The 25,395-nt window shown below is 38.6% G+C and overlaps 1 protein-coding gene across 1 annotated transcript; it reads left to right on the top strand.

The window, feature by feature from the left end:
- Positions 1–18,628: 18,628 nt before the first annotated feature.
- On the top strand, positions 18,629–24,957 carry LOC139133095 (sulfotransferase 1B1-like). Its single transcript, XM_070699515.1, has 6 exons — positions 18,629–18,883; positions 19,664–19,926; positions 21,945–22,074; positions 23,459–23,553; positions 24,036–24,207; positions 24,615–24,957. Exons 1-6 carry the CDS (start codon positions 18,772–18,774, stop codon positions 24,722–24,724), a joined length of 882 nt encoding a protein of 293 aa, XP_070555616.1. The 5' UTR covers positions 18,629–18,771; the 3' UTR covers positions 24,725–24,957.
- Positions 24,958–25,395: the final 438 nt, after the last annotated feature.

Genomic DNA, 25,395 nt, shown 5'->3' with positions numbered 1-25,395 from the left:
TTATTCTCCAGCTGGCGATCTTTCAGCCTCTTCAAGAAATTCTTCACAAAACTATAGTGCACGTACTTTATCAATAATCAACTTTCCTGTCATAGGCGAGACATCGTCGAATGCTTCGGTAGCAGCATCGTACAAAAAGTGGGACAAACGCTCGGCATCATTTTTCACGTGGATATCTGGCAAAAATAAGGATAAGAATGTTTCTCAAGGTGGTCGCGTTGATTGCGCTAAAGTCACATCGTGATATCTTGAACTTGCTGTTGGGCGGCCGATGAACATCTTGTCCAAAGTGCACAAGTGACTGTGATCTGAGACGAGAGACTTGTCATGCAACTCTAACGGAGTGTAAAACAATAATCAGCCAAACGCATAATGAACAAGTCCAGAGTGTGTCCTTTGGTATCAGTAGACTTGTTTACATGTTTTGACCAATTTGGTGCAGCAAGTTTGACGGTATCTGGCGAGTGGAGGTTGTCAAAGTGAAAATTGAATCACCCGCGATTAGAAGATGGCCAGGTGAAGATAAAGCTGTTCCTAAGAGTGACGAGAATTCAGAGACAAAGTCACTGGTCATTGCCTTTTTCTTCTCAGAGTTTGGAAGACGTTAAATTTCGATGATATGCAAGGATTGACTGAAGGATCTAAATGAAATGTCAAAACATTTTAAGGATTTAAATAGTTTTGCGACGACTTTGAGATTGTGACGTGCGAGTATTGCAACACCGCCTCCCTGACGATTGGAGTGAGACAGCTGGTGGATGGTGTAACCGGTTATTTAGCAACCGGCCTCAGCAATAATATGATCACCTTGACTTTTCAGCCATGTCTCTGCAATTATGAGAATGTCCACTTTTTCTTCAATTAAAGTTGTTGTCATTGCACGGATTTTACAGTGGAATGGGTGTTCCACAGAGGGGCATCGAACTGCGGTTTGTTGATACACGAAGACACCATTTGAATCTTTTTTTCAGCACAGAGTCCGGTTTGTTCGTAAATGTGCTTGGTCAAGTACTAGTGATGATTAAAGTCGGAATAGCAATCGTTTTATAACAAGAAATCGCCAGGCCGAAATCTGACGTAGGGCACTGATTCGAAACTACACGCCATGATACTTTTTGGTACGGTAGTTGGTCATAATCGTCGGAATATTACGATACCTCGGCTTAAGGTGTCTGCGTCCAGCCTTGCACTCATGACGTGGTTGAACTGTTCAATACCGACGAGCAAAAGGTCTGACGTCTTCCATATTGTGGGACATGTGATCGAGCCGTCATCTTGAAAACAGAGATTTCGGCGCCGGAACCAGTTTTAGAAATGATCAACTAATACCGCCACCAGGAACGATGAAAACGCAAAATATAAACACACAGTCCGTTGCTAAAGTACATGAAAACCTATGTAAAAAACTAAATGGTTTTAAAATGTCGAAATAAAACATAGTGATTATTTATCAATGGCGCAAAGACAATTGTTGAGTCCGCGTTTGTTTTTTGAGAGTTCTTTTGTAAGGAAAGGAAATATTTCACAATTTTATCTTGAAATCTAGTGGGATGACACTACATTTTGAACTGTATTTTAAAAATACCTCCCCATTCCAAGTCTTTTGTTAACTTTCGAAGAAACTGAAAATGTTACGACGATGTTTTCTGGACCTAGCATTTGTATATGCAAACCTATTGGATTGGCGAATACTGTGATACCCATGGGTAGTCTCCTGTCTTTATTACTAGTAGTCTAATGCACATCGTTTAGTTTTGGCTGTAACATATTTTCATGTACAAACCTAAAGAAACTATATGAATGTATTTGCAACAATCCAGCAATCGTCACCATTCTTGTTTATATCTTTTTACATCATGTTAATAAAAATGCGCGTAATAGAAACAAATGACCGCATGTAAAATTTAAGTTCAATGGTATAGGTAACAGTAATATCACAATCGTAAAGCCAATCAAATTTAAATAAGCTAAAAGCCTGAGGAAAATGAGAAATCTGAAACAATTTTAAGGTACTATTCGCCTCAGGTACAAAATTCGGACATATATATACAATATATTTTTCAGAACTACCGCTTGTAAAGACTCAATTCGAAGCTTTTGTTTTATGGAAAGTTGTCTCTTTCTTAGTTTTGTGAAATGAAAATACAATCACAATAGACTTAACACATGGATGGCGGCCATTTTGCATATCAAATTTCGGTATATTACTTCGTTCATACAGGCAAAAATTGAAACGTTTCAGCGACTTTATTTGTGATTTGTAAACACAGGGGATTAATAGTTTGGGTCCGCTCGTGTCCATACTCACAAAATTAAGCCATTGTTTTGATATTTAAGACGTCTTAATGCGCCCTCTCGAGTTCAAAAGGTGTGTATGGCCAAGCATACTGCATAACAAGATGGCTGAAACGAACGACGTCGTACTGGCTGTAAAGAATGTGAAAGAGGCTCCCCACCGAACTATCCAAAATGTTTTTGTGTCGAGTTTGTGTTTTATTCGTTTCTAAATTGTGTTCCTACATTCTTATCCGATTGTTTGTGTTAATAAAAATGTTTGTTTCGCCTCGCCATAAGCTTTCCTCACACAAACAAAACATTACCGTCCACACTAATCCAAACTTCCCTACAAATATCCGAGGCGAAACAAACATTTTACACAAGCAATCGGATAAGAATGTAGGAACACATTTTAAAACGAATCAAACACAAACTTAATGACTCAATCGAATATTTTTGTTCCCAATTAATAAATCATATAGACAATCTCAATTCTCGGTTTATGGCAATTTTTGTCGACTGATAAAAGTCTTTTCATCTTCAACATTCCATTCTAATTTCACCTACGGTATATAATATCCTAACCTCCTGTGACTTTCCTTCTAAACGTTGATTTGCCTTGTGCACCAAAGAGATGCTGTATTTTATGCCAAACGATGAAAAAATATGTGAAGAAATAACCATGTATCAGTCAGTACGGCAGGCGAAACCCGGACGGCCATACCGATTGGAGACAGAGCAGAGTAGATCGAAACGCAAACGGGGTGTTATTATAGGAAAGGCGGTGACTTATTTTACAGCTGAATAAAATGCTGTCTCTGGTTGTGTAAGTCTGTTGATCGAAATATATATTTTGTTCCCAGTTGATTAATCATGGGGGATGGCAGTCTCGATCTCCCCTTTATGGTTCGATATTTACTGACTCGTTCCCTCTCATTTTTGTCAATCAATGAAAGCATTTTCGTCTTCCATATTCAATATTACTTTGACCGATGTTACATCCTGACCTATACTGTCATTAGTTTTGACCAACGTACAAAGATATTGCCCATGCGTCCGGCTGATGAGATGTTTTGCAAAACGGTGAAGAAATGGGGGCCCGGGAGACATCGATGTCAGTCTTTCCGGACTGTTTACATGTAGCTAATAGGGGATATCAAAGGAGATGAATCAGTTAGTTGAATAAAACATAACTTTTCGGACTTATTTTATGTCAATTTTGTCAATGTCGGACTTTTGATTCAAGAGAAACCAGAATCACCTACATAGATGTCTGTATTAAACACGACGAACAATTGGGAATAGTTTGTTATGCTACTGTCGGTCTCAGTCATGGTGTCTCTCCCATAAAATTTCGAAGCTATAGGTCTACACTTGTCGTTTCGATTCACAGGTAGCGGTACACCGATGACCAGATATTGTACTGTTCTTAAAACTAGTCTAAGCAATTTTACGACACTGCACTATTTGCCATCGTGTCTCCCCGTGAACGTCCTTGAATCTATGGACGTGACCATTGTTTTACTGCGCCCATTAGAGTGTAACCCCTGTTCGTTACCAGCAGAATACTTTTTAAAGTTCTGTACATCAGTGTACACTGTGTGTATAAGCCCTAAACCTAGTTTAATTCAATTATGGAAAGGTATTAAAGAATAAAGGGTCGTTACAGTTGCTAAAATTGCGAGAAAAACGGCACTTTTTACTCAAATAGTCCTATTCACAAGCTCTATTGTTTTAAATCACGTCCATGGTGTGCTGTTGATTTTCATTCTTTCGTGCAATTTCATTCGCTTGAAGCAATTATCCTTTCATTTGACTGCTCTGTGGGACTCTTCTGAATATGTGTTTTGGATAAAAAGAACTCTACAGTGAAAGACATAAACTTCGACGGTGATAGGTATACAATATCGGTTCTCGACGGTGATAGGTATACAATATCGGTTCGATGTGTGAAGATATACAGATTACAAGTTATTTTAGAAGTTCTCAAAACCAGTAAAAATAATTCTGCGCGCCACTTATTGATAATTTCTTCTTGTGAACGTCCTTGAATCCGTGACCGCGACCATTGTTTTCGAAGTGTTCGACGGTGGATGATCGGTAGATTAATGAAGATATATGTTACTGAACTATCGTGTGATTGTTTAATAGCATGGTTAGGTAATAGACGGTGTAGTCTGTAGAGGCGATACGGCAAAATTCCACGGCCCAAGGGAGCGTACATCGCATGGTTTCTTACAACGAACCATAGACAGAGCCGTCGGTTTCCATAGCTACTACGTGAAATCCGGCCTCACCGATGTCCCGGGCCGATGTCCCTGTCCTGATTCGGAGAACAACTTTCAAGCTGCGTGTTGAGGTTCAGATGTCCGATTTTTTCATATTCAAAAGGCTTATTGATTTACAGAGAACGCCCGTCTTGTTTTTAGCTTTAACTTAGCGCAAGATGGCAATTGAAAATTCAAAGCCAAATAGCCAGTGGGAAAAAATAGACGACTCGCTCTCACCAGCGGTCGAGGTCGCAATGAAAAAAAAATCGAAGTCTCTGAAATCGGTATCATTGCTCCGCCATGTTTATTGTTGGTTGTACGGCCAGTTTAAAGTCACAGACTTTCTTCAAGGTAAAGTTCATATAATTGCCATACCGCGAAGTTCCCTGTGCATTTCAATATGTCTATTTGGAAGCAAAAGCGCCACGGACATTCGATCGATGGTGATGAACTTTCTCCAGGGCGTGACATGTCACCAGTTACGAACTTTACCGGTTTTCGATACGAAATATGCAATATATTATCAACGTTGTTCACGTTGTGTTTTGAGTTTGATATGGAATATAACAGGAAAACACTAACAATTAGAGTGACGATAGAGACCATGCCCGATACGGAAAAATTGACATCAACTACTTGCAATGAGCAGTGACCTGAAACTTCAGACTGATATATAAATGTCGACAATATAAAACATTGACATGCCGGAGAGAGAGAGGGAGAGGGAGGTTTACGCGGTCGCGAACTGATTATACTCTTTCGGATATGACTTCGGTGTAGACGATACACAGACATCGAAAATGTACACCTACTTTCCAGAAATTCGACTAATCTTATAATAAAGAGTGGAACAAATCCAAAAGTGTTGGTGGAAGTAAATCTTCAGATGTTGGTTTTCTAAAGTTAGATAATACTTACAGAAATATGGTCGTCATAGTCTTCTTTTAAAAACTATTATCTTCAACACCACGTTTCTTATGATCGGTGATGTCATTTTTTATTATTTTTACAAACTTTCAATGCATCAAACGCTATAAGACTATCTCATCTGCCTGCAAGGAGTTACAATATATTTCCAAGGGCTGGCACACGATGTCAACTTACGTGTCGTCCGTCGAGCGGCCGGTGGCAGTCTCACAGATTGTTCCGTTTGTAATCGCGGCCACTTTGATTTTGATGTGACACCAACGTGCGTTTGAGGTTTTTTGTTACGAAATTTGTCGACCTCACAAAATTTCACAGTCCATGCTTTGAAGCAGTCTCAACATGGCAAAAATGTCTCGCTTAAATTTCATCCTCGTCGTTCCAAATTAAATTCGACCACTAAATTATTTCGGCAGTTTTAATTTCCTATTAATTCGACGTTTTTCAAATCGTAATGAATTTTTTCTGGTCGAATTGATAGGGTTTTTGGTAGCAAGCTTATCTCTTCGTCGGACCAGTATACCGCGAGATGTAGTACTGTGTTCGGCAGCCATGGCGAAAGTGAATATTGTATATTGGTTGTTGTTTGTTTTATGTTACAAATACCTGTCGCGTGAGGGCGTTTGAAACGCTTCTGAAGCGGCTCAGTCTGTCCACACAGCGATTTGCGGATAGAGTTAATCCCTACAACGGCTCTGGTCGGGCCGACTAAACCGTCTCAAATCTGAAACGCTTCAGAACCATTTCGGAGTGTCCACACATAACTTTCTGTGTCAGTATTGGCCCAGAACCGTTTCAGAGACGTTTCAATGGCCTGTGTATGAACGGCATATATGTCAGGTAATTTGTTTCTCTGGTGCTAATATTTGCATAATAGATAAGCAGCGACTCAGAAGTGCCTGCGCATGCTTAGGGCTTGATTCCTCAAGGTAATGCGCAAGTGAAATTGCCAATGATGTAATCGCATACGTAGCTGCAACCAGAAATTATAATTGCATATCTTAAGGAGAAAGGTCATGACCCTACGCAAAGCTGGTACTAGTCTCGCCCAGCAAGGCCTCGCGACTGTACTCACGTCAACCACAGAATATTAAGTATATAGCTATAAATACTTATGGTCGATGCTGATCTGCGTCCTTGACCTTAAGTCGCCCTATATTTATAACAAATCCTGACCGCTCTAGCGACCGAACTAACCTGGTTGCTGTTCAAACAGATATTGCATGTACATATATGACCTTTCATATGGTCTCAAACAGAGAGTAGTAAGAGTAGGTGCGACCTATTTCTTCGAGGGGAGGACATACATGTTTCTGTAGATCTTCACGTTTGTGTCACAAACCACAGACATGGACGATTCTAAGCCAGAAAATCCGAGACTAGTGCGATTTCCATACGAGAAGTTGAAGACGATGGCAGTCAGACATGACGACATATTTCTGAGTACCTACCCCAAGTCAGGTGAGAATCGAGTGACAAACGTCGACCTTGTAATAAGGGCCAACTGAGGACAAGCACCTCCGTGCAAGGACGCACATCGATTACTTCAAACCTACAAAAAGCATTTATTCTTACCTGTAGGTAATATGGAAATTCCCGATATTTTTAGTGTGTGGCAGCCCTTGGGTAAAACCTATACACTTGTAATGACCATAACTCGTCACGGTCAGGGAGTGTTCAGGAATAAACCTTAGGACGGGATAGCTTTAGTTTTGCAATCGTCAGAGGAACACTATCACTGTCACTGCACCCATCGCCTGAGTTAACATCACAAATGAGTCCAAAATTAGGTCGACTAGTATCATTAGATGACGGACGCTTCCAAACGGCACTGCTAGTGTTTGGGTTGCGATGTTGGTTACGTGATACTTGCGTACTCGCCGATATACAAAGTGCATGGCTTTGTGTGCCATCAGCATGGATTTGCAGGCCTCTATTCTCAGTTGGAAAGAATGTAGCGCTCTAGTGCTCAAAAAATAAAGCCCTGTCGCCAATGCCTGCGACATTGCAAATATTGATGAAAGGAGTTATGCTTACAGTAGTCAATCCGGCGAGTGACGACTTAAACGGTAAAATGTAACAGGATTCTGGCCAATATTAACATGATACTTCTGCTCATTGTACGCGTTGGCGCGTTCGCCATATTAAGTGATTGCGAAAGGCCTATATAAGTCTTCAGCCAAAGTTTGATACAGGTACAGAACAGGGCATATCTCCACTGACCGGTACATACTATTTTTGATCCGTTGTCCAGGCACTCATTGGGTACCGAGAATCATCGAGTCTATTTTAAGGGGCACCGATATTGATGCCACCGGCCGGCGTGCTTCTGAAGCTCCGTTCGTTGAGACTATGCTGACTGAAGAAGGAGACGACCCGAGGCTTCTACTGGCCAAGAAAAACCACGGATATCCGGTAAATTTTAACCCCAGTATGATGAAATCACCTCGTTTTCTGACTACGCTTGCGACTTACGATCTTCTGCCGACACAATTCCATGAAAAGAGGCCAAAGGTACATGTAGTTTAGTGCAGTGCATTTAATCTTCCATTATGTATTTACAAGGAATTTAAAAAAAATAATCTTTCATTTTATAGTCAACGCTCACTATTTGACCTAAGCTTTCAATGAAGCGCTGGTCTTCAGAGGAAACCGTAGGGTTGCAAAAATGTGATCGACAAACATAAAGTTCAAAAAGTCAAATATTGTAGCCGCGGCTCGCTGGATACACTTTTAGAGTTGTCTGGTGGTTACTAATGGCCTACAAGACGAGTTGCATGGGGCAGACAGGTAACGATGGCCTGCGACTTCAGTGTTGAAGTCACCATGCCAAACAAGTTAACGGTGTTCAGGCCATGTGCTGATGTAATATTAATTTTGCTGTAAAGTAAAAGATAGCTGTATTTTGAGCTCCGTACTCGTCGAGGGTTGGATGAAAAATATTGAGCCTTACTTTAAAGGAGCGGTGCCAGATCAATTTAGCTTCGTTTGCATTGATTTCAACTCTTCAGATGACTACCTAGAAAAGGGACAAACTATCAATGGAGGGCACAATTCTAACCCATGGAGGCAGTTATTGAAGGCCATATAAAGATCGAGGAGAAAAGTTGAAAAAAGGTGTCTTGTTTAATCAGGACAATGCTCCACCCCACAAACTCGTTCCACACCCACCATACTCTCCTGAACTAGCACCCTCAGACTTTCATCTCTTTCCGAACATGAGAAAAAAGCTGGAAAGCATTTTGACGATGATGGTGACGTCATATCCGCCTTTGAGGATATTTTTGAAGACCAAGATGAAAGATTCTACGAAGTAGGGATCCAAGCACTGCGGCACCGCTGGCAGAAGTGTGTGGGCGGAAGGGGCGGGTGGGACTTTGTTGGAAAATAAATAGCATAGGAACACCTTCAGCAGGACTTCATGGTTAGGCTCAAATTTTTTTTCATCCAACCCCCGTACAATACAATAGTCCGTCGGGTAAGGTAAGGTTTTATGGGAGCGGTATATCTGTTATCTGTGCATGCTGTGCATATAGCTTAGGATCAAACGGTTTACTTGAGTTGAGAAAATCGAAACGTATAATGAATCATAAGCAAGATAACTAGAAACATTTTAGATACCTAATTCAAGATAGCCACACCACAGAAACTAAACATCAGACAGTAATCCCATACTCCTTTGCCAATGCTTATAGAGCGCACTTTATGCACTATACAAAAAGTATAACTTCGACGTTTCTTTTTTCACCTAATATGTTTTTTATATCACCTGGTATCATCAGGACAAGATCCATAATTAATCTATGTACAAGGCATTTCTTCCCATTCCAAGTTGAGATGCATTTTTCAGTCAATATTTTCTTCAAATACAATGTATATTTTGAAAGTTTTAAAGGCATTAGCGATTAGTTCTGTGCACGCTAAAACTACTAAAGTTTAGTATTGACATGTCATTCCCAGGCATAATAAGACTTGTACACGAATATCACTTTCTGTAGATATACCTGACGAAGCGAATAGTCGTACGCAAGAAGCTCTTTCCTTCCTCCACCCCCCCCCTCTCTCTCTCTCTCTCTCTCTCTCTCCTCTCTCTCTCTCTCTCTCTCTCTCTCTCTCTCTCTCTCTCTCTCTCTCTCTCTCTCTCTATATATATAATATATAAAGAAATTTTGATCATCAAGAAGATGGCGCCATATTGAATGCTTGTATTTGTGATATCATAGGAATTGGTTGTGACTCGACAATTGTTATCATTTTTATAACGGTAATGGATAGTGCTGCACGGGCTTCGTGGAAGTAATTGTCCTCCAAACAAATGTCCGACTGTTCTTTTTCACAACTCGTCTCTGTTGTGACAAGCGTATCCTACACTAGTTCATGACATCGGAATTTCGAAGTCAACTATCACTGATGTGACTTTCTATTGCACGATTGCAGCTCATTTACGTAGCCCGTAACCCAAAAGACCTTGCTGTATATGCTTTCAAGCAGTTCTGTGCCTCCATTCGATATACACGATGATTTTCCACAATTTTTGCAGGAATTCCTTGCCGGCAAGGCAATTGATAAGTATGCGGATATGTAAACGTTCCTGTGTGGAAAACGAATAAATGAAATAATTGAATTGTAGAAAATAAGATCAACTGTAGAGATCTGTGTACGAAGGTTATTTGAGCCACTTATTGTTGTATTATCAACAAATCATAAAATTGGAATTTCAGGCGACAACTCTCAAGCTTTTATTTGGAGGGAAAAAGTTTGTAAACTAGGGCGATCTAGCTGATTGTGTCGAGCTTGCTTCGCGTGATAAAAGGGACCCCACCTTTTTAATGTATAATTCACAAAGGGTGCTTTAGACTTTAACCCTTTGAGCGCCAAAGTCTATAAAATAAATCCAGTCAATTTTTCTCAGATTTTCGCCAAAAGTTTGAGAAAACAACTGTAGCCGATGAAAGGTGATGTCAATTTGTTCCAAAATTATCAAAAAATTACAGAAAGATTCATAAAAATTGGTAAAATTTTGCACTAAAATTTTGGTGGGAGGAAATTACAGTGCTCATAGGGTTAAGGAGTTGCGTTAAGACGCTAACATTTTTTGGTTTTTTTCCAAACGTAGGACATTTCCAATCGGCGAACGGTTAAGCCTTCCTATTAACATTTTTAACAAACATTTACCGTTATTTGTACACCTTTGCTTGCAAAAGTTGCTCACTCATAAAAACGGGAATTTAAATTAATTTGTCAGATTGCATGTAAAACTACTAGATAAAGATCGCAAAATTTAATTTATGCTATTCTCAAAGCCATCCCAGACTAGTCTTTAAAATCTCCCTATGCACTGTTACTTCACATGTTAGAAACACCCTAGTGAATATTGCAAGCTACTCTTATACATTTGAACTCATTTACATAATGTAGATAAATTTCTATCGCTTACACACTGTCAGTCTGTAATAATTGACAACTTGAACATTTTCATGTCATTTGTTTCTATCGCTTACACACTGTCAGTCTGTAATAATTGACAACTTGAACATCTTCATATCATTTGTTTCATTAGCAACTACACGGAAAGATGAGAAGTTTAAAGTGATCTACATTTTACAATGCAATCCAGCTGAGCTTCTAAAACCGTGATAACAATTTTGAACTTCTGTTTCCATATCTAGTGTTTGTTTTGCCCTTTTTTTACTTTACTGTGTGTTCATTGAGTCCAGAGTCAATGGGAAAATATGAGCCACAGAAAGAAAAGTGTTAGGCAAGCAAAGCGTGAAGACCAATTTTACATTGACTCGAATACCGCCTGTCACACAGTTTAGTGATGGTGTCATTTCTTTTGCTCATATTCTGAACATCTGGGGCTACAATATTGGTTTACAGACTGTCATTACTAATTGCTTACTTAATATACAGGTGCCCTTGAAATATGCCCTTTAATTTGAGAATACAGATGCTAAAAATCAACCGAGTGATGTTTTCCCTACTGAAAATACAAGTGTGTTTGTCTTAATCAGCTCCCATGCCACAAACACCACAAAAACCTAAACTGCTTTTCACATGGAGGCATTGAAACCCTTACCTTGATCATTGCACATATTCACGCCCTGGAATGACCTTATATTATGCACAATAGTTAGTGATATGACTCAAATTAACCAATAAATGTCTTACACCCGTGGCCACTTTAGTGTTGATTAAGCCTGTCTGGTGCAAGCAGAAATTCTGTTTGTATAAACGAAACAAAGTGGTGATCGGTGTAATAAATGCAAGGTTCACTATCGGCACCCCACTGTTAGGATTGAGATAACGTTCTACTAAAATGTCTCGCCTGCCCAATTCAAATCGATCACAACACTGCACTGTAGACACGCTGTAAGTCTGCACTCCGACAATGAACATCAATAACAACGGTCGCGAATATCATACGGGAAAATCCTTCAGTAAGGACGTGGGCAGCTTGATTGTTCAAAATATAAGACATTGTGGTGGCAATTTGGCATCAAGCGAGGTACCACGAGGAGCTACAAAAAACAAGCAAGCGACCGTTTTAAGCGTGGAGGGAGCCAAAAAAAGTTTGGAAGAGATACATATATCAGGACAGGTTCCCTTCAACCGGGATGAGAAAAGTGTCGTTCATGGTTACACACATGTGAACACATAACACGATTGGAACTAATTTGAGATAATTGGATGGTGAACTAATGTCTTTAAAGTCTGCAAATGTAAGCGCACTTGCTTTTCTTTTTACTTTACACACTTGTGTTTATGAGTAATTTTATTATTGCAACATTCAACTATCTAGCACCTAACACTTTTGAGAAATTTTAAAAATATGAAAATCGAATTATCCCAAATTAGTTCCAATCGTGTTACATGTACATGTAAAACGCTACCCCGACTGTACTTTACTCTTACCTTTCCGTACCAAGTGAAATCGGAGTAAGTTTATTCACGGTTTGTAGGAAAGAAACACGGCTTAGTGCAAGTGCATGTTTATTTCGAAAGTTTTGCAGTCAAGACGGGCGATGTCTGTAATTTAATTGCTAACATTTTCAAAGTGGCATTTTCTCAATTCCCGCGTCTGAACAAAGTCTGAACATGACACTTACAATACACGCTATAGTATTGTTGGTATTCATTCACTGCAATATTGAAATCGGCACAAAATGTGTGATGTTCTGTAACACTGACTGCATTAGAAACACATGAGTTTTAGCAGAAACTAAATACTGACAGGGCAAATTCTGTGGTCAATATCATTTGTATACAGTGTATTTTATAATCACTCCGTAATTTCAGGCTAATCGGCGTGTCCATGGGGTACCGATAGTAGAATCATTATCACCACTAGTACAGGGTAAAGTAACCGTTTTATCACCCTTCTGCAGACAGAATTTCTGCTTGCACCAGACAGGCTTGATCAACACTAAAGTGGCCACGGGTGTAACATCGTTATCGAGCAATGCGCAGCATTGTTACTGCATGCATGTACAACCTTCATACATAGGTGGCGACTTCGGAAACAAAGCGCCATTCTTTTTTAAGACTCAATTTCGTTGCAGCTAATTATATCGGACATTGGGGCTCTCATGTACTTGACTGGTGGAAAAGACGGCGCGACAATAGCGTGCTGTACCTAAAATACGAGGATATTAGGAAGGTAAGCAGGTAACTGGCTATTGTACAGGACCCAATATTAGATGGTTCAAGTCGGTGATTTGTTAATTAAGTTTTGACAGCAAAATATTACGCATTCAATTACTTTTTGTGTGAAATGCTTTGACCTGACATGTCCAACGTAATGCGTCCGTCCGCTCATCACTGTCTTCACTAAGTTGTATGAACGCATGGCATCTGAGCATGCGTTGAGCAAAATCAAAATTTATCCCTCCCTACAGTCCATTTCACCAATTTAGGTAATTTTTAGAATAGCATGACGTGCTTTAGGCATTCTGAGAAGTTTGAATTAAAAAATCAATAGTAGGAACACGTTTTTTACAAACTCTTGTTCAGCTAATTTCACTTTTTAACAAGCGCTATAATATGTAATTCTGAGAGATAACAATGTTGATATTCTTACAACAAGGTCAAAATCATTGTACCACATTTCTCCGGACCTAAAAGCGGGAATTCAGAAAATTGCTGAGTTCATCGGAAAAGACTTGACACCCCAAGACATCGACAAGATAGCACATCACTGTTCCTTCGATTACATGAAAAAAGCTTTCCAAGATGACGCTTTTATGAAGGCAATGGGATGGAAAGAAAACGTTTATGTACGAAGGGTCAGTCATCTGTCTTTTTTAATTTGCACATTATCATATCAGTAACCTTTTACGCCTTTTTCATATCACTGAAATATTTGTTTAAGTGAGCTTTCAATCGTAACCTTACAAAATGCACCTTCTTCTTGCAAACGAAAAAGGTCATAGAAATAGAAGACTGCCACGCTAAAAGAATTTAGGCCTTAAGTTGCGCATGCGCACATTATTTATTAATCTGTTCACAAACAATTATGTCTATGATGATCACCCGAGCCGATCAATTGATCCTACACGGAATATAGAGGGCGGCGAATTCGCATTTACTTAGTGCAGTTTTTTTAAACACGCAGCTTGCCTTTAGTTTGAAGTTTTGAAACAGATATAGAAAAAGAAAAGTAAACAATGGGCTTAATCTATTCGTTCTCTGTTTCATTTCAGGAAAATTTTGAGGTTGGAAAGAAACGTTCACTGTTGCACAAAGCGAGATGATGGACAAATACTGCGAACAGTGGTTGAAGGGAACGGGATTGGAGTTTGAAGAGAAGTAAACGATTTCAAGGAAAAGACGATTTTTGGCTCATAAAGCCTTATTGACGAGAAACCTATTTTCGCCGGGTCGACTGATGGAAGCTTTGATCGGAATCTATTCTTTCCTGTAAATTGTGAACTAAGAATTATTTCTGATATACTGTAATACACACCACAGGTAAAGCAATTAGAAAATGTGTCAGCTTTAAAGTAAAAACGACAACAATATTATTCCAATAACAGATATCATAGTCCCTTTAAGTATTACACGTTCATTTTCATATTTCTAAAAACATAGTAATAGAAAGTTGTTCCCCTATTTATTTAAAATGGATGAATGGATATACCGGTATTATGTCAAATAATTCTAATACTCAGCTCTATTTTTACATAAATTTGAAATTTTAAATCAGTTTTTAAATGCCTTAACTAAATTACACACATTAGATGACAGAAAGACTAATTACTGTAGGTATGTAACTTGTAGAGTGTATATATATATATATATATATATATATATTATATATATATATATATATATATATATATATATATGTGTGTATTTTGTATATATATATATATATATATATATATATATATATATATATATATATATATATATATATATATATATATATAATCAAACTTTTGGGCAATTCAATTTAATGAATGTACTGAGAGGTATGGTGAGCAACAGCAAATGTTTTATGTTCGGAAAACAAAAGTGGGTGATCAATTCAGCCTAGATGAGAAGAAGGAACCAAATAAAAATCAAAATTATCGCATCCTACACCTCATTTCGTCAATGCTTGTGATCTTATTAATCGCGTGACGTGCTTACGGCCTCTTGAAAAGTTTTTAATTAAAAAATCTGTAGTAAGAACATGTTTCTGAGAAATTCTTCTTCGGCAACTTTCATTTTAACAAGCTCGCCATAATATAATTTAGAGCGGCAACAACGTTGATATTTATACGATAAGGTCAAATCATTCTAAACTACCACATTTCTCAGTACCCGAAAGCGAGAATTCAGAATATTGCTGAGTTCATCAGAAAAGACTTGACACCCGAAGACATCGACAAGATAGAACATCACTGTTCCTTCGATTACATGAAAAGAGCTTTCCGAGATGACATGTTCATGAAGGCGATGGGATTGAAATAAACCCCTTTTGTCTGTCAAGTTTGGTCATGTTTTAATTCTCACATGATCGATATCGTATCTTAACCTTGTACACACTATTCACATTATTTAAAAATTTGATATAGTATGCTACTACAAATGACATTACAGAATGCCTTCTCCATTTGGCATAAATGTACGAAAAATAGGTGGTGGAGGTAGCGTACTAAACACGTGTCTGGACGCATTTAGGTCGGCAAATGCGAATGCGTAAATTATTCTGTTTGTTCATAATTCCAGCTCTGATGGTCACCTGAGATAATCATTTAATTCCAAACAAAGTCTGGATGACGATTTGATTACGTTGAAACTTGAACATGCAGTTTTAAGTGTTGAAAGAGCTAGAGAAAAAAAGTAAATAGGACTTAGTCCATTTGTTGTCTGTCTTATTTCAGGTAAAGTTGGAGGTTGGAAAGAAACGTTCGCTGTTGCACAAAATGAAATGATGGACAAATACTGCGAACAGTGGTTGAAGGAACGGGATTGGAGTTTGAAATGGAGTAAATCTTTTTTGGAAAAGAAAAGCGTTTTGGTCAAATAACTCAATGACGGGAAACTTATTTTGTTTTTTTTCGACTGCTGCAAGCTTTGATCAGAATCTATTCATTCTATTACATTACAAATACATCAGAAAACAAAAATTTTGATTTCAGAATTTGCTGAAATGCGTCCTCTTGATGCTGTTGTGCCTCATGTACAAAATGTTAGATGTACAATAAAGAAATCTGTTAGTTGTTTAGTTTGTGTGTTATCCAGTATATTTATTCTGGTTTGGGAAATGCCGTTGTTTGCTAGATATTTCAACTTTAAACAGTGGGTTTACTTTTTAGAGAACTGATCTTAAATCGGGCAAAATATTTCTAATACATGCATTGTACACTTTATTTCTCAAGTATGTACTGACACTCACTTATAGCCGTCGTTATGACGCAACTCCTGCAAATTTTGATTTGCTAGTGTTGTAATGCATATAAGACTAGTAGAGAAAGAGGGAAATATGTTTCAAACGCTTTTTTGGCAGGTATCGCAAGCTGGTAGATAAATACAATATCTCTCTTCGGCAAATGATCACTGATGGCATCGGTGACATGGGCCTTAGTTAGTGACCACTACCTATCTGACTTACAAATTGATATATGGCGGGTGCCGCATGTGGGGCAGGATGCGCTTTCTATTTTCGAAACACCTGACATCACTTCTTGGTCTTTTGGCCAGAGGTCCATATATCTTTCTTTCATGAATTTGACTTTGTTTGTGTACCGCCTATTTACTGTCTGTTCTGTGCTGTTTTTTGTCTATGTTTACAACTTTTGTCTTACAAATATTGACCTAGTGTTATTGGATTATGGATTGGTATGATTGCGATTATGTTAGCTTTTCCACAGAAAAGGAGCACATATTAATAAAGAAAAAGCTCTCTGATCGTAAGACTTATTAAAGTAACCGCGAGGAGTTACGCAATTTTCCAGAAGATCGCAGATCTCTTGTCGGTACATACAGGTCAATTAAATTGGTCAGATAAAGAGGTTATACTCCTCTGACAATCTTGAAAGTGGTCACTAAATCTTTGAAATGTATACCTTCAACACGTAACCAGTGAAAATCTTTTAAAACGGGAGTGATGTGGTCATATCTACGTGTGCCTGTGGCTAGACGGGCTGCTACGTTCTGAAAAGACTGCAGACGATTTAGTTGGTCATTTGTAATACGATAGAACAGACTGTTACAATAGTCAAGTCTGGAAGTAACGACTGCATGGAGGAGTTTCTCAGTAGAGGGCTTGTCGAGTAGTTTACGAATTGTACCTATTCTAGACAAAGAGAAATATGCGTTCCTAAATAGCTGATATGATCACACATAAAGCCATCCCTGTTGAGAATGGCACCAAGATTCCGAACGAAAGGAGAGGGAGTAATGTTAAGTTCACCAATCCTAAGACTGGTCAGTTCTGTTACATCGTTTTTTCGACTCCTTACAGTTTTTAGAAATATATGCTAGCCTTGCCTGAACAGCTTCAAATACTCACAAATTTATGTACATCTCTCTCCATGAGTGGAAATTCGCATAATTATATAATTCATAATCCATTTTGGTATTAGTGCTCGCGAAATCTTAAATTTAGATCAGATAACTCAGAATATCTTTACCTGAATTTTAAAATTTTTGTCTTTTTGCGGTTGATTCAATTTAACCCTTTCACCCCCAGTTCCCTGTATACAGGTCCAACTTTACCATAGAAAACAATGGATTTGGGACAAACCATGGTAGTGAAAGGGTTAAAGTAGGAGCTTTAGGATCTAGAACTTGTTGAATATAATCAAATCTATATATCTTATTATAATAATGAGCATAACACAAGAAAGTCAGCAATCATTTGTATAGCGTAGGAAAGAAATTTCAGTATTATAGCAAGAAATACACAATGTATGCCACTTACTGACACCATTTTCTTTTGCAGCTGTGATGAAATGATCTTGATCAGCAAAACTATAAACCAGCTGCATCTAAAATTTGTAAAAACCAAGAATAATGCTGACATTTACAATATGACTTGGAAAACACTATCATTACCACACAGTAACATTTTTACATTAAAAGGATAGAAAAAAAAACATTCATTCGTTCCGCACAATGTCATCTGCATAGAAAATGCAATTACAAAATAAGGGAATGGTGCATAAAAACTTTGTCTTGTGTGCTTATTGGTGTTTCTATATCAAAGTGTGTGTTGGGGTGCAAAATAAAATCTAAAAAGATGCAGCTTTGAGGTTGATTCAAATATCTAAATTCAACAGAATTACAATTCGATATCATTGTTCATTTGAACTTTCGACTACCTAATTTGCATATCTCTGTCGTCACCGGGCGCGCGCTCACAGTGCGACTCGTATTTTGACGTCTACTTTTCGGGAATGTGTGCCGTGCGTTTTCCTCAAAAGTCAGAGAAAGATCAGAAACACACCCATAGCAATCACACCAAAAGATCCCGGTGCCCCATCTTAAGTAAAAAGGTCGTTATCCCACGCAAGGCTGGTACAGGTCTTGTACAGCAAGGCCTCGCGACTGTACTAACTGCAACCATAGAATAAAGTATACCGATATATACTAATGGTCGATGATGATCTGCGTCATTGACCTTAGGTTGCCCTATATTGACATCAAATCCTGACCGGTCTAACCCAGCCTGGTACCAGGGCAAACAGACAATACGTGTATGACCTTTCACATGATGTCAAACAGAGGGGAGTAAAAGTCGACCTATTTCTTCGAGGGAAGGACGTAAACGTTTCTGTAGATCTTCACGTTTGTGTCAGAAATCACAGACATGGACGATTCTAAGCCAGGAAATCCAAGGCTGTTGCGATTTCCATACGAGAAGTTGAAGACAATGGAAGTCCGACAAGACGACATATTTCTGACTACCTACCCCAAATCAGGTGAGGTCGCAATCGAGTGGCAAACGTCGACCCTTAAGTAAGGGCCAACTGAGGACATGCATCGCCGTGCAAGGACGCACATCGGTTCCTTTAAACCTGTGTGCTTTTTCATACTAGTGTATAGGTAGCTTGGAAATTCCCGCGATACTTTTATTGTGTGGCCGCCCTAGGGAGAAAAAACCTATATACTTGTAATGACCATAACTCCTTACGGTCAGGGAGTGTTCACGAATAAATCTGAGGACGGGATAAGCTTAGTTTTGCGATCGTCAGAGGAACACTTTTACTGGCACTGTAGCCATTACTTGAATTTGCATTGCAAATGAATGAATCCAAAATTAAGTAGAGTAGTATCATTAGACGACGGACCTTTCCACACAGCACTCCTGGTGTTTGGGTTGTGATTTTGGTCAGATGATACTTGCGTACTCGCAGATAAACAGAGAGTGCATTACATGTAACTTGTTGCAGGCCTCTGTTCTCAGTTGGATCGAATGTAGCGGTGACAAAACCTGTCGCCAATCCCTGCGATACTGCATATTGATGGGAAGAGGTGTGCTTACAGTGGTTAATTTCTGGAAGTGACAACTTACAGTACGTTAAATGCAGTGTAACAGGATTGTGACATATATTAACTTACTTCTCCTTATTGTACGCATTTGCGCGTTCGTCATATTAAGTGATTGCAAAAGGTGCTCATAAGTCTTTGGCCAAAGTTTGATAAGGTTTTACAGGGCATATCTCCGAACCGATACATACTATTTTTGATCCGTTGTCTAGGTAGTCATTGGGTACTAAGAATCATTACGTCGATCGTAAGAGGCACCGATATTGATACGACAGGTCTGCCTGCTCCTGAACACCCGTTCGTTGAGATAATGCTGAATGAAGAAGAAGACGACGACCCGAGGTTGCTACTGGCCAAGAAAAAAGACGGACATCCAGTGAATTTTCACCCTAGCATGATGAAATCCCCTCGTGTGATGGCAACGCATGCACCTTACGATCTTCTGCCGACTCAATTTCATGAAAAAAGACCAAAGGTAGTTCAATGCAGTGCATTTAATCTGCCATTTTGTGTTATTTTTACCAGAGCGTTTTAGAAAAGAATCTTTGACATACATGCTATGCCTGTATTGCCATTCTCATATTGTTTAGACGGTACTGATATGAACCAGTATTTTAATGTTAAAATACGAATTATATTTTCACTTTAACAGAACTACTTACAGCTACGCGTACGCGTGACCTTCGCTTGTATGAGTACTCACTTCACGTTTTCCCTAATCAACTCACAAAATTCCTTTCTATGATGGTAAAGTCGGCATATTTGACGTCTGGGACATGTATAATACTTGGAGATAAACTGACTGGCACTGCTATTATATCCACTGTGCATTCATAGATGTCGCAGGGCTGCTTGCTCTATGCTCTCAGCTGCTCGAGCGAGTATCATGAAATGTAACGCGAGTATTTTGACCCAATTTTGGCGGGCCTCATAACTTTCGTGAAGGGATGAGTGATGCTTCAAAACACGAAAACATGTTCATTTTACACACTCCAGCCTATTTTTAACATCCACCATCATTTTAAACAAAAAAGATATCTTCAAAGTGTGAAAACCTGTGTCGACATCATTCTAAATATTTAAATTGTTTGCTCTAAATATGTGCCATAAACCCTTGCTTTAAGGGAAATTGCCCAACAGCGGAATAATTTCAAGAAGTGATACGGTTGACATCACTCCTTAGTAACCAACGTTTTATGAGTACTGCGATGAGCAAGCAAGGTCGATTTCAGTTGATTTCGTAGCTAATTTAGGAAAACAGTCACAACCAAAGTCATGACCAAAGCATGCGTGTATGATCGTGATGTGTCTGCATTTGACTCGTTGCTGAGCAACTCGTCAAAATGCGGTCTCATCAGTCGTAAACGACGCCGTATCGCCCAAACTTCGTGTAATAACCTCTAATTATTTTATGGCCAGCACTCATATTTGACCTTCCAATTAAGCGCTAGTCCTGTGAGGAAACAGTATGGTTGTAAAAAGGTAATCGACAAACTTTAAGTTCAAAATGTCGAATATTGTCGCCTGACGCACTTTCAGAGTAATCTGGCAGTTACTGATGCCTACACGACGAGTTGCGTGGGACAGAGGAAACGATTGCCAGCGACTATAGTGTTGAAATCACCATGACAAACAATCTAACCTTGTTCAGGCATATGCTGATATATTATTTTGTTGTAGAGAAAAGTGTATTTTGAGCTCCGCACTCGTACACGACTGTTGATTGTAAGTTCCCAATAAGGCAATATGGAGAGAGGAAGACCCCTTATCTATGCATACTGTGCAGAAAGCTGACGAACCAACGGTTTTACTTGTCTTGAGGAAGTTGAAAGACAAAGAATCATACAAGTAAAAAAGCAAGATAATAAATCAAACAACTAGAAACATTTTGATACATATTTTGAGACCGTCACACCACCGAGATTAAACTTTGTTTTTTCCATCACCCGGTATCATCACAACAAGATCCATAGATTATCTATATACAAAGCATTTCTTCCCATTCCAAGTTGCGGTGCGCTTTTCAGTCAATGTTCTTTTCTCACCATGCAATATGTATTTTGGAAGTTTCAAAGACATTCGCTTAACTTCTGCGTACGCTAAAAGTACTAAATTTCTGTTATGACTTGCCATTTCTAGGCATGGTGATTTTTGTACACGTTATCATTCTGTACCTGAAATAAAGAAGTTTCAAAGACAGTGCGAATACTCATACACAAGAAGCTCTCTCTCATCACTGTGACATATTGAATGTTTGTAATTGTGACATCGATGAAACTGGTTGTGACTCGGCAGACACTGTCTTCATCATAACAGTGATCGATGGTGCTACATGGACTTCTTGAGAGTAATTAATTGTCCTTCAAACAAGTGTCCGGCTATTCATTTTCACCACTTGTCTCTTTTGTGACTATCCTACGCTTGTACTTGGTCATGACGTTCAAATATTGAAGACAATTATCACTGACATGACACTATATTGTATGATTGTAGATGATTTACATAGCCCGTAACCCGAAAGATCTGGCGGTATCTGCTTTCAAGCAGTTCGGCGGGCCGCCGTTCCAAATGTACGACGAATTTCCGCAATTTTTGGAGGAATTCCTTAACGGCGAGGCAATTGGTAAGTTCGCGGCTATGTCAACGTTCATGTGTGGAAAGCGAATAAATGAGATTACGTCTCAACATTGAAATGTAGAAACGAAGTCAGCTGTAAGACAGTATGTGATACAACATAAAACAAAATAGCAATACAATCTGTATGTATGGCACTTTAGCCGCTTTTAGTGACATTAGCAACGAGTAATACCACAAAGGTATCACTTTCAGGCGACTACTCGCTCATACCGTTATTTGAAGGGAAAACGTTTTACCGGGGGCGACCTAGCCCCTTGTGGCGCGCTTGTTTCATGTGAAAAAGGCTCCTATTTTGTAAATGTGCAATTAAATGTGCTGTAGAATTTAGGGAGTGTTGTTAAGATGTTAACATGTTTTTTAAACGTAAGGTAATTTCAACCTGTGAAAGGTATGCCTTGAAATCGACATTTACTGTCGTTTCTACCGTGGGCAGTGGTTAGGGTACCAAAATCACCATTGAAGGATGGTGAGTTTTAGACCAGGTAGGTCCAGAGACATGGCCTCACTGTCCGAGTATGGTGAGTTCGTGACTCCAGCGGTGTTGTACCCCTGATCAAGGCACTTTGCTCCTTATTTCTCCATTGAGTAGTGGGTTATGGGTATCTCATCCATTCATTGGATTCGCCTGTTGTATGAGTAGTTAAACAAATAAAAAAATAAATAATTTGCTCGCAAAAGTTGCTTACTAATATCAGCTGTTTTTTTGCCAGATTTCATGCTCCTGAAAACGATCCTAAACTATTTAACTTGTGCTATTCTGAGGTACCAGATTAGTCTCATTCTAAACACTGCAAGTCTCTGTGCTTAAAACTTTCTGTTTAATTTTGCAAGCTGCTTTAAAATATTTGTAATCGTTTAAGTAATGCGAAGAACAAATTTTTACAGCTTAAAAAGTGTTGTTGTATGAAACAATATGTCACCTGTTTCATTAGCATCAGCACTAAATGCTAACTTACAACTGTCGACCGCTGATAACTTGGTTAAACAAAGTGCTATTGAAATCTGCAATTTAATTTTAAAAAATGCGAGTTACATTGTAAAATCATTCGAGGGACGTTTTGCCTGCTAACAGGAGAGATGTATTTCTTTTATATGGCTCCCATTCTACTGACATAAAAGAAAACCAAACGTTTTTTTTTCACACGGAAGCACTGAGATCCTTATTGTTATCATTACAAATGTTTGAAAACTTGAAAAATAGACCATATTTTAAGTAAAATGCTTAGTAACATTACCCAAATTAACCAATAAATGTCTAATATTGTTTACAAGCAATGCACAATATTGTAATTGCATGCATACTCACACTTCATAGGATGTGACTTTGACAAGAAAGTGACATTCTTTTTCACGAAGCAATTTTATTGCAGGTAATATCGGACATTGGGGCTCTCATGTACTTGATTGGTGGAAAAGACGACACGACAATAACGTGCTGTACCTGAAATACGAGGATCTCAAGAAGGTAAGCCGGTAACTGTTTATTGTGCATGAGCCAATGTTAAATGTTTAGAATTAAAACAAAGCTTAATAATGTCGGTGATTCTGTCAAATGAAGTCTTTACAGCAAAGTATTACGCATGCATAAGGGTTATTATTACTTTTTGCTTTACCCTTTGACCTGGCATGTGCACCGTGACGGTAATGAGTTCACATGCTGTTTACACTGAGTTGTATGAAAGCTTGACATGTGCGCATGCGTTTAGCGAAATCAAAATTTATGCCCCGACTTTCCATTTCGCCAATGCTGGTGATTTTAACAATCGTGTGTCGTGCTTTCGGCCTCCTGAAAAGTTTTAAATAGAAAAATCGACAGTAAGAACATGTTTCTTAGGAATTCTTGTTCAGCTACTTTCATTTTAACAAGCTCGCTGTAATATACTTGAGAGGGGCAACGATGTTGATATTCTTACAATAAGGTCAAAATCATTCTACCACATTTCTCAGGACCCGAGAGCGGGAATTCAGAATATTGCTGAGTTCATCGGAAAAGACTTGACACCCGAAGACATCGACAAGATAGCACATCACTGTTCCTTCGATTACATGAAAAAAGCTTTCCAAGACGATGCGTACATGAAGGCGTTTGGATGGAAAGAACACCCTTTTGTCCGTCGAGGTTGGTCATGTTTTAGTTTTCACGTAATCGTATCTTGACCTTGCACACATTATTCACATTATTCAAAGATTGGATATAATATGCTATTATACGAGACCTTAATAAATGCACCTTCAATTTAGCATACGAACTATAGGTTGTGCAGCCCACTGAACACATGTCTGAAAGCATTTAGGTCAGTAATTGCACATGGATATTTATTTTGTTCACAAATAATTATCGCTATGATAATCACCTGAGATGATCAGTTAATGCTAAACAAAGTCTGGAGCGTGTCGCATTCGAATTTATTTAGAAGAGTTTGCGCGTTGAAACACGCAGTTTTAAGTTTTGTAGTTATGAAACAGGTAAAGAAGAATAGAAAAAGTGAAAAAGATTTAATCTATTCGTTCTCTATTTTATTTCAGGAAAAGTTGGAGGTTGGAAAGAAACACTCACTGTTGCACAAAACGAGATGATAGACAATTACTGCGAACAGTGGTTGAAGGGAACGGGATTGGAGTTTGAAATGGAGTAATTCATTTTGGAAAAGAAAGGCCTTTTGGCTTACTTTACCTTAATGACGGGAAACTTATTTTCGTTGGTTCGATTGATGCAAGCTTTGATCAGAATCTATTCATTCTGTTACATTACCAATACATCTGAAAAGAAAGATTTCGATTTCAGAATTTGTGGGAATGTATCCTCTGGATGACTTTGTGCCTCATGCACAAAATGTTAAATGAATAATAAAGAAAACTGTTACAGTTATTGCTGTTTAGTTTGTGTGTTTTCCAGTATATTTGTTCTGCTTGGATTTTTGCAGGATATTTAAAATTAAATACAGGGTTTGTGCTATTAATTTTAGAATTGAATTTCAATCGGGCAAAATATTTGTATCAAATGCAGTGTACGACGTATTTCGAATGTACCGACATTCACTTACAATCATCGTTACGACACAATTCCTAGCTGCAATTGCTGAGATCAGAATTACTTTCTGATTTGTTGGTGTTGTAATGCATTCAAGTAGAGAAAGAAGGAAAATTCTACTCACTCCCATAGCGAATAGAACATAAGGCTACACGAAGACGAACAGTAAAATACCTGCTCTGGAGATGGACGACGTCCTGAATATACAGTGTAGGTGAGTGCACAGTCGCCTGCGGTCTGTTCCGCTCTGCCATGGACGTGTGTACATATGCCTGA

The sequence above is a fragment of the Ptychodera flava genome, chromosome 5, assembly GCF_041260155.1.
Source record: "Ptychodera flava strain L36383 chromosome 5, AS_Pfla_20210202, whole genome shotgun sequence".
Lineage (NCBI taxonomy): Eukaryota > Metazoa > Hemichordata > Enteropneusta > Ptychoderidae > Ptychodera > Ptychodera flava.
The sequence above is the reverse complement of the archived record's forward strand: the minus strand, read 5'-3'. Positions and strand labels throughout refer to the sequence as shown.

What these genes read in the sequence shown, in the direction of transcription:
- LOC139133095 (XM_070699515.1), top strand. Translation starts at nt 18,772, where the DNA reads ATGGACGATTCTAAGCCAGGAAATCCAAGGCTGTTGCGATTTCCATAC. An exon ending in GACTACCTACCCCAAATCAG is followed by an intron (nt 18,884 to 19,663) that starts GTGAGGTCGCAA and finishes TCCGTTGTCTAG; the next exon opens with GTAGTCATTGGGTACTAAGA. An exon ending in AATACGAGGATCTCAAGAAG is followed by an intron (nt 23,554 to 24,035) that starts GTAAGCCGGTAA and finishes CACATTTCTCAG; the next exon opens with GACCCGAGAGCGGGAATTCA.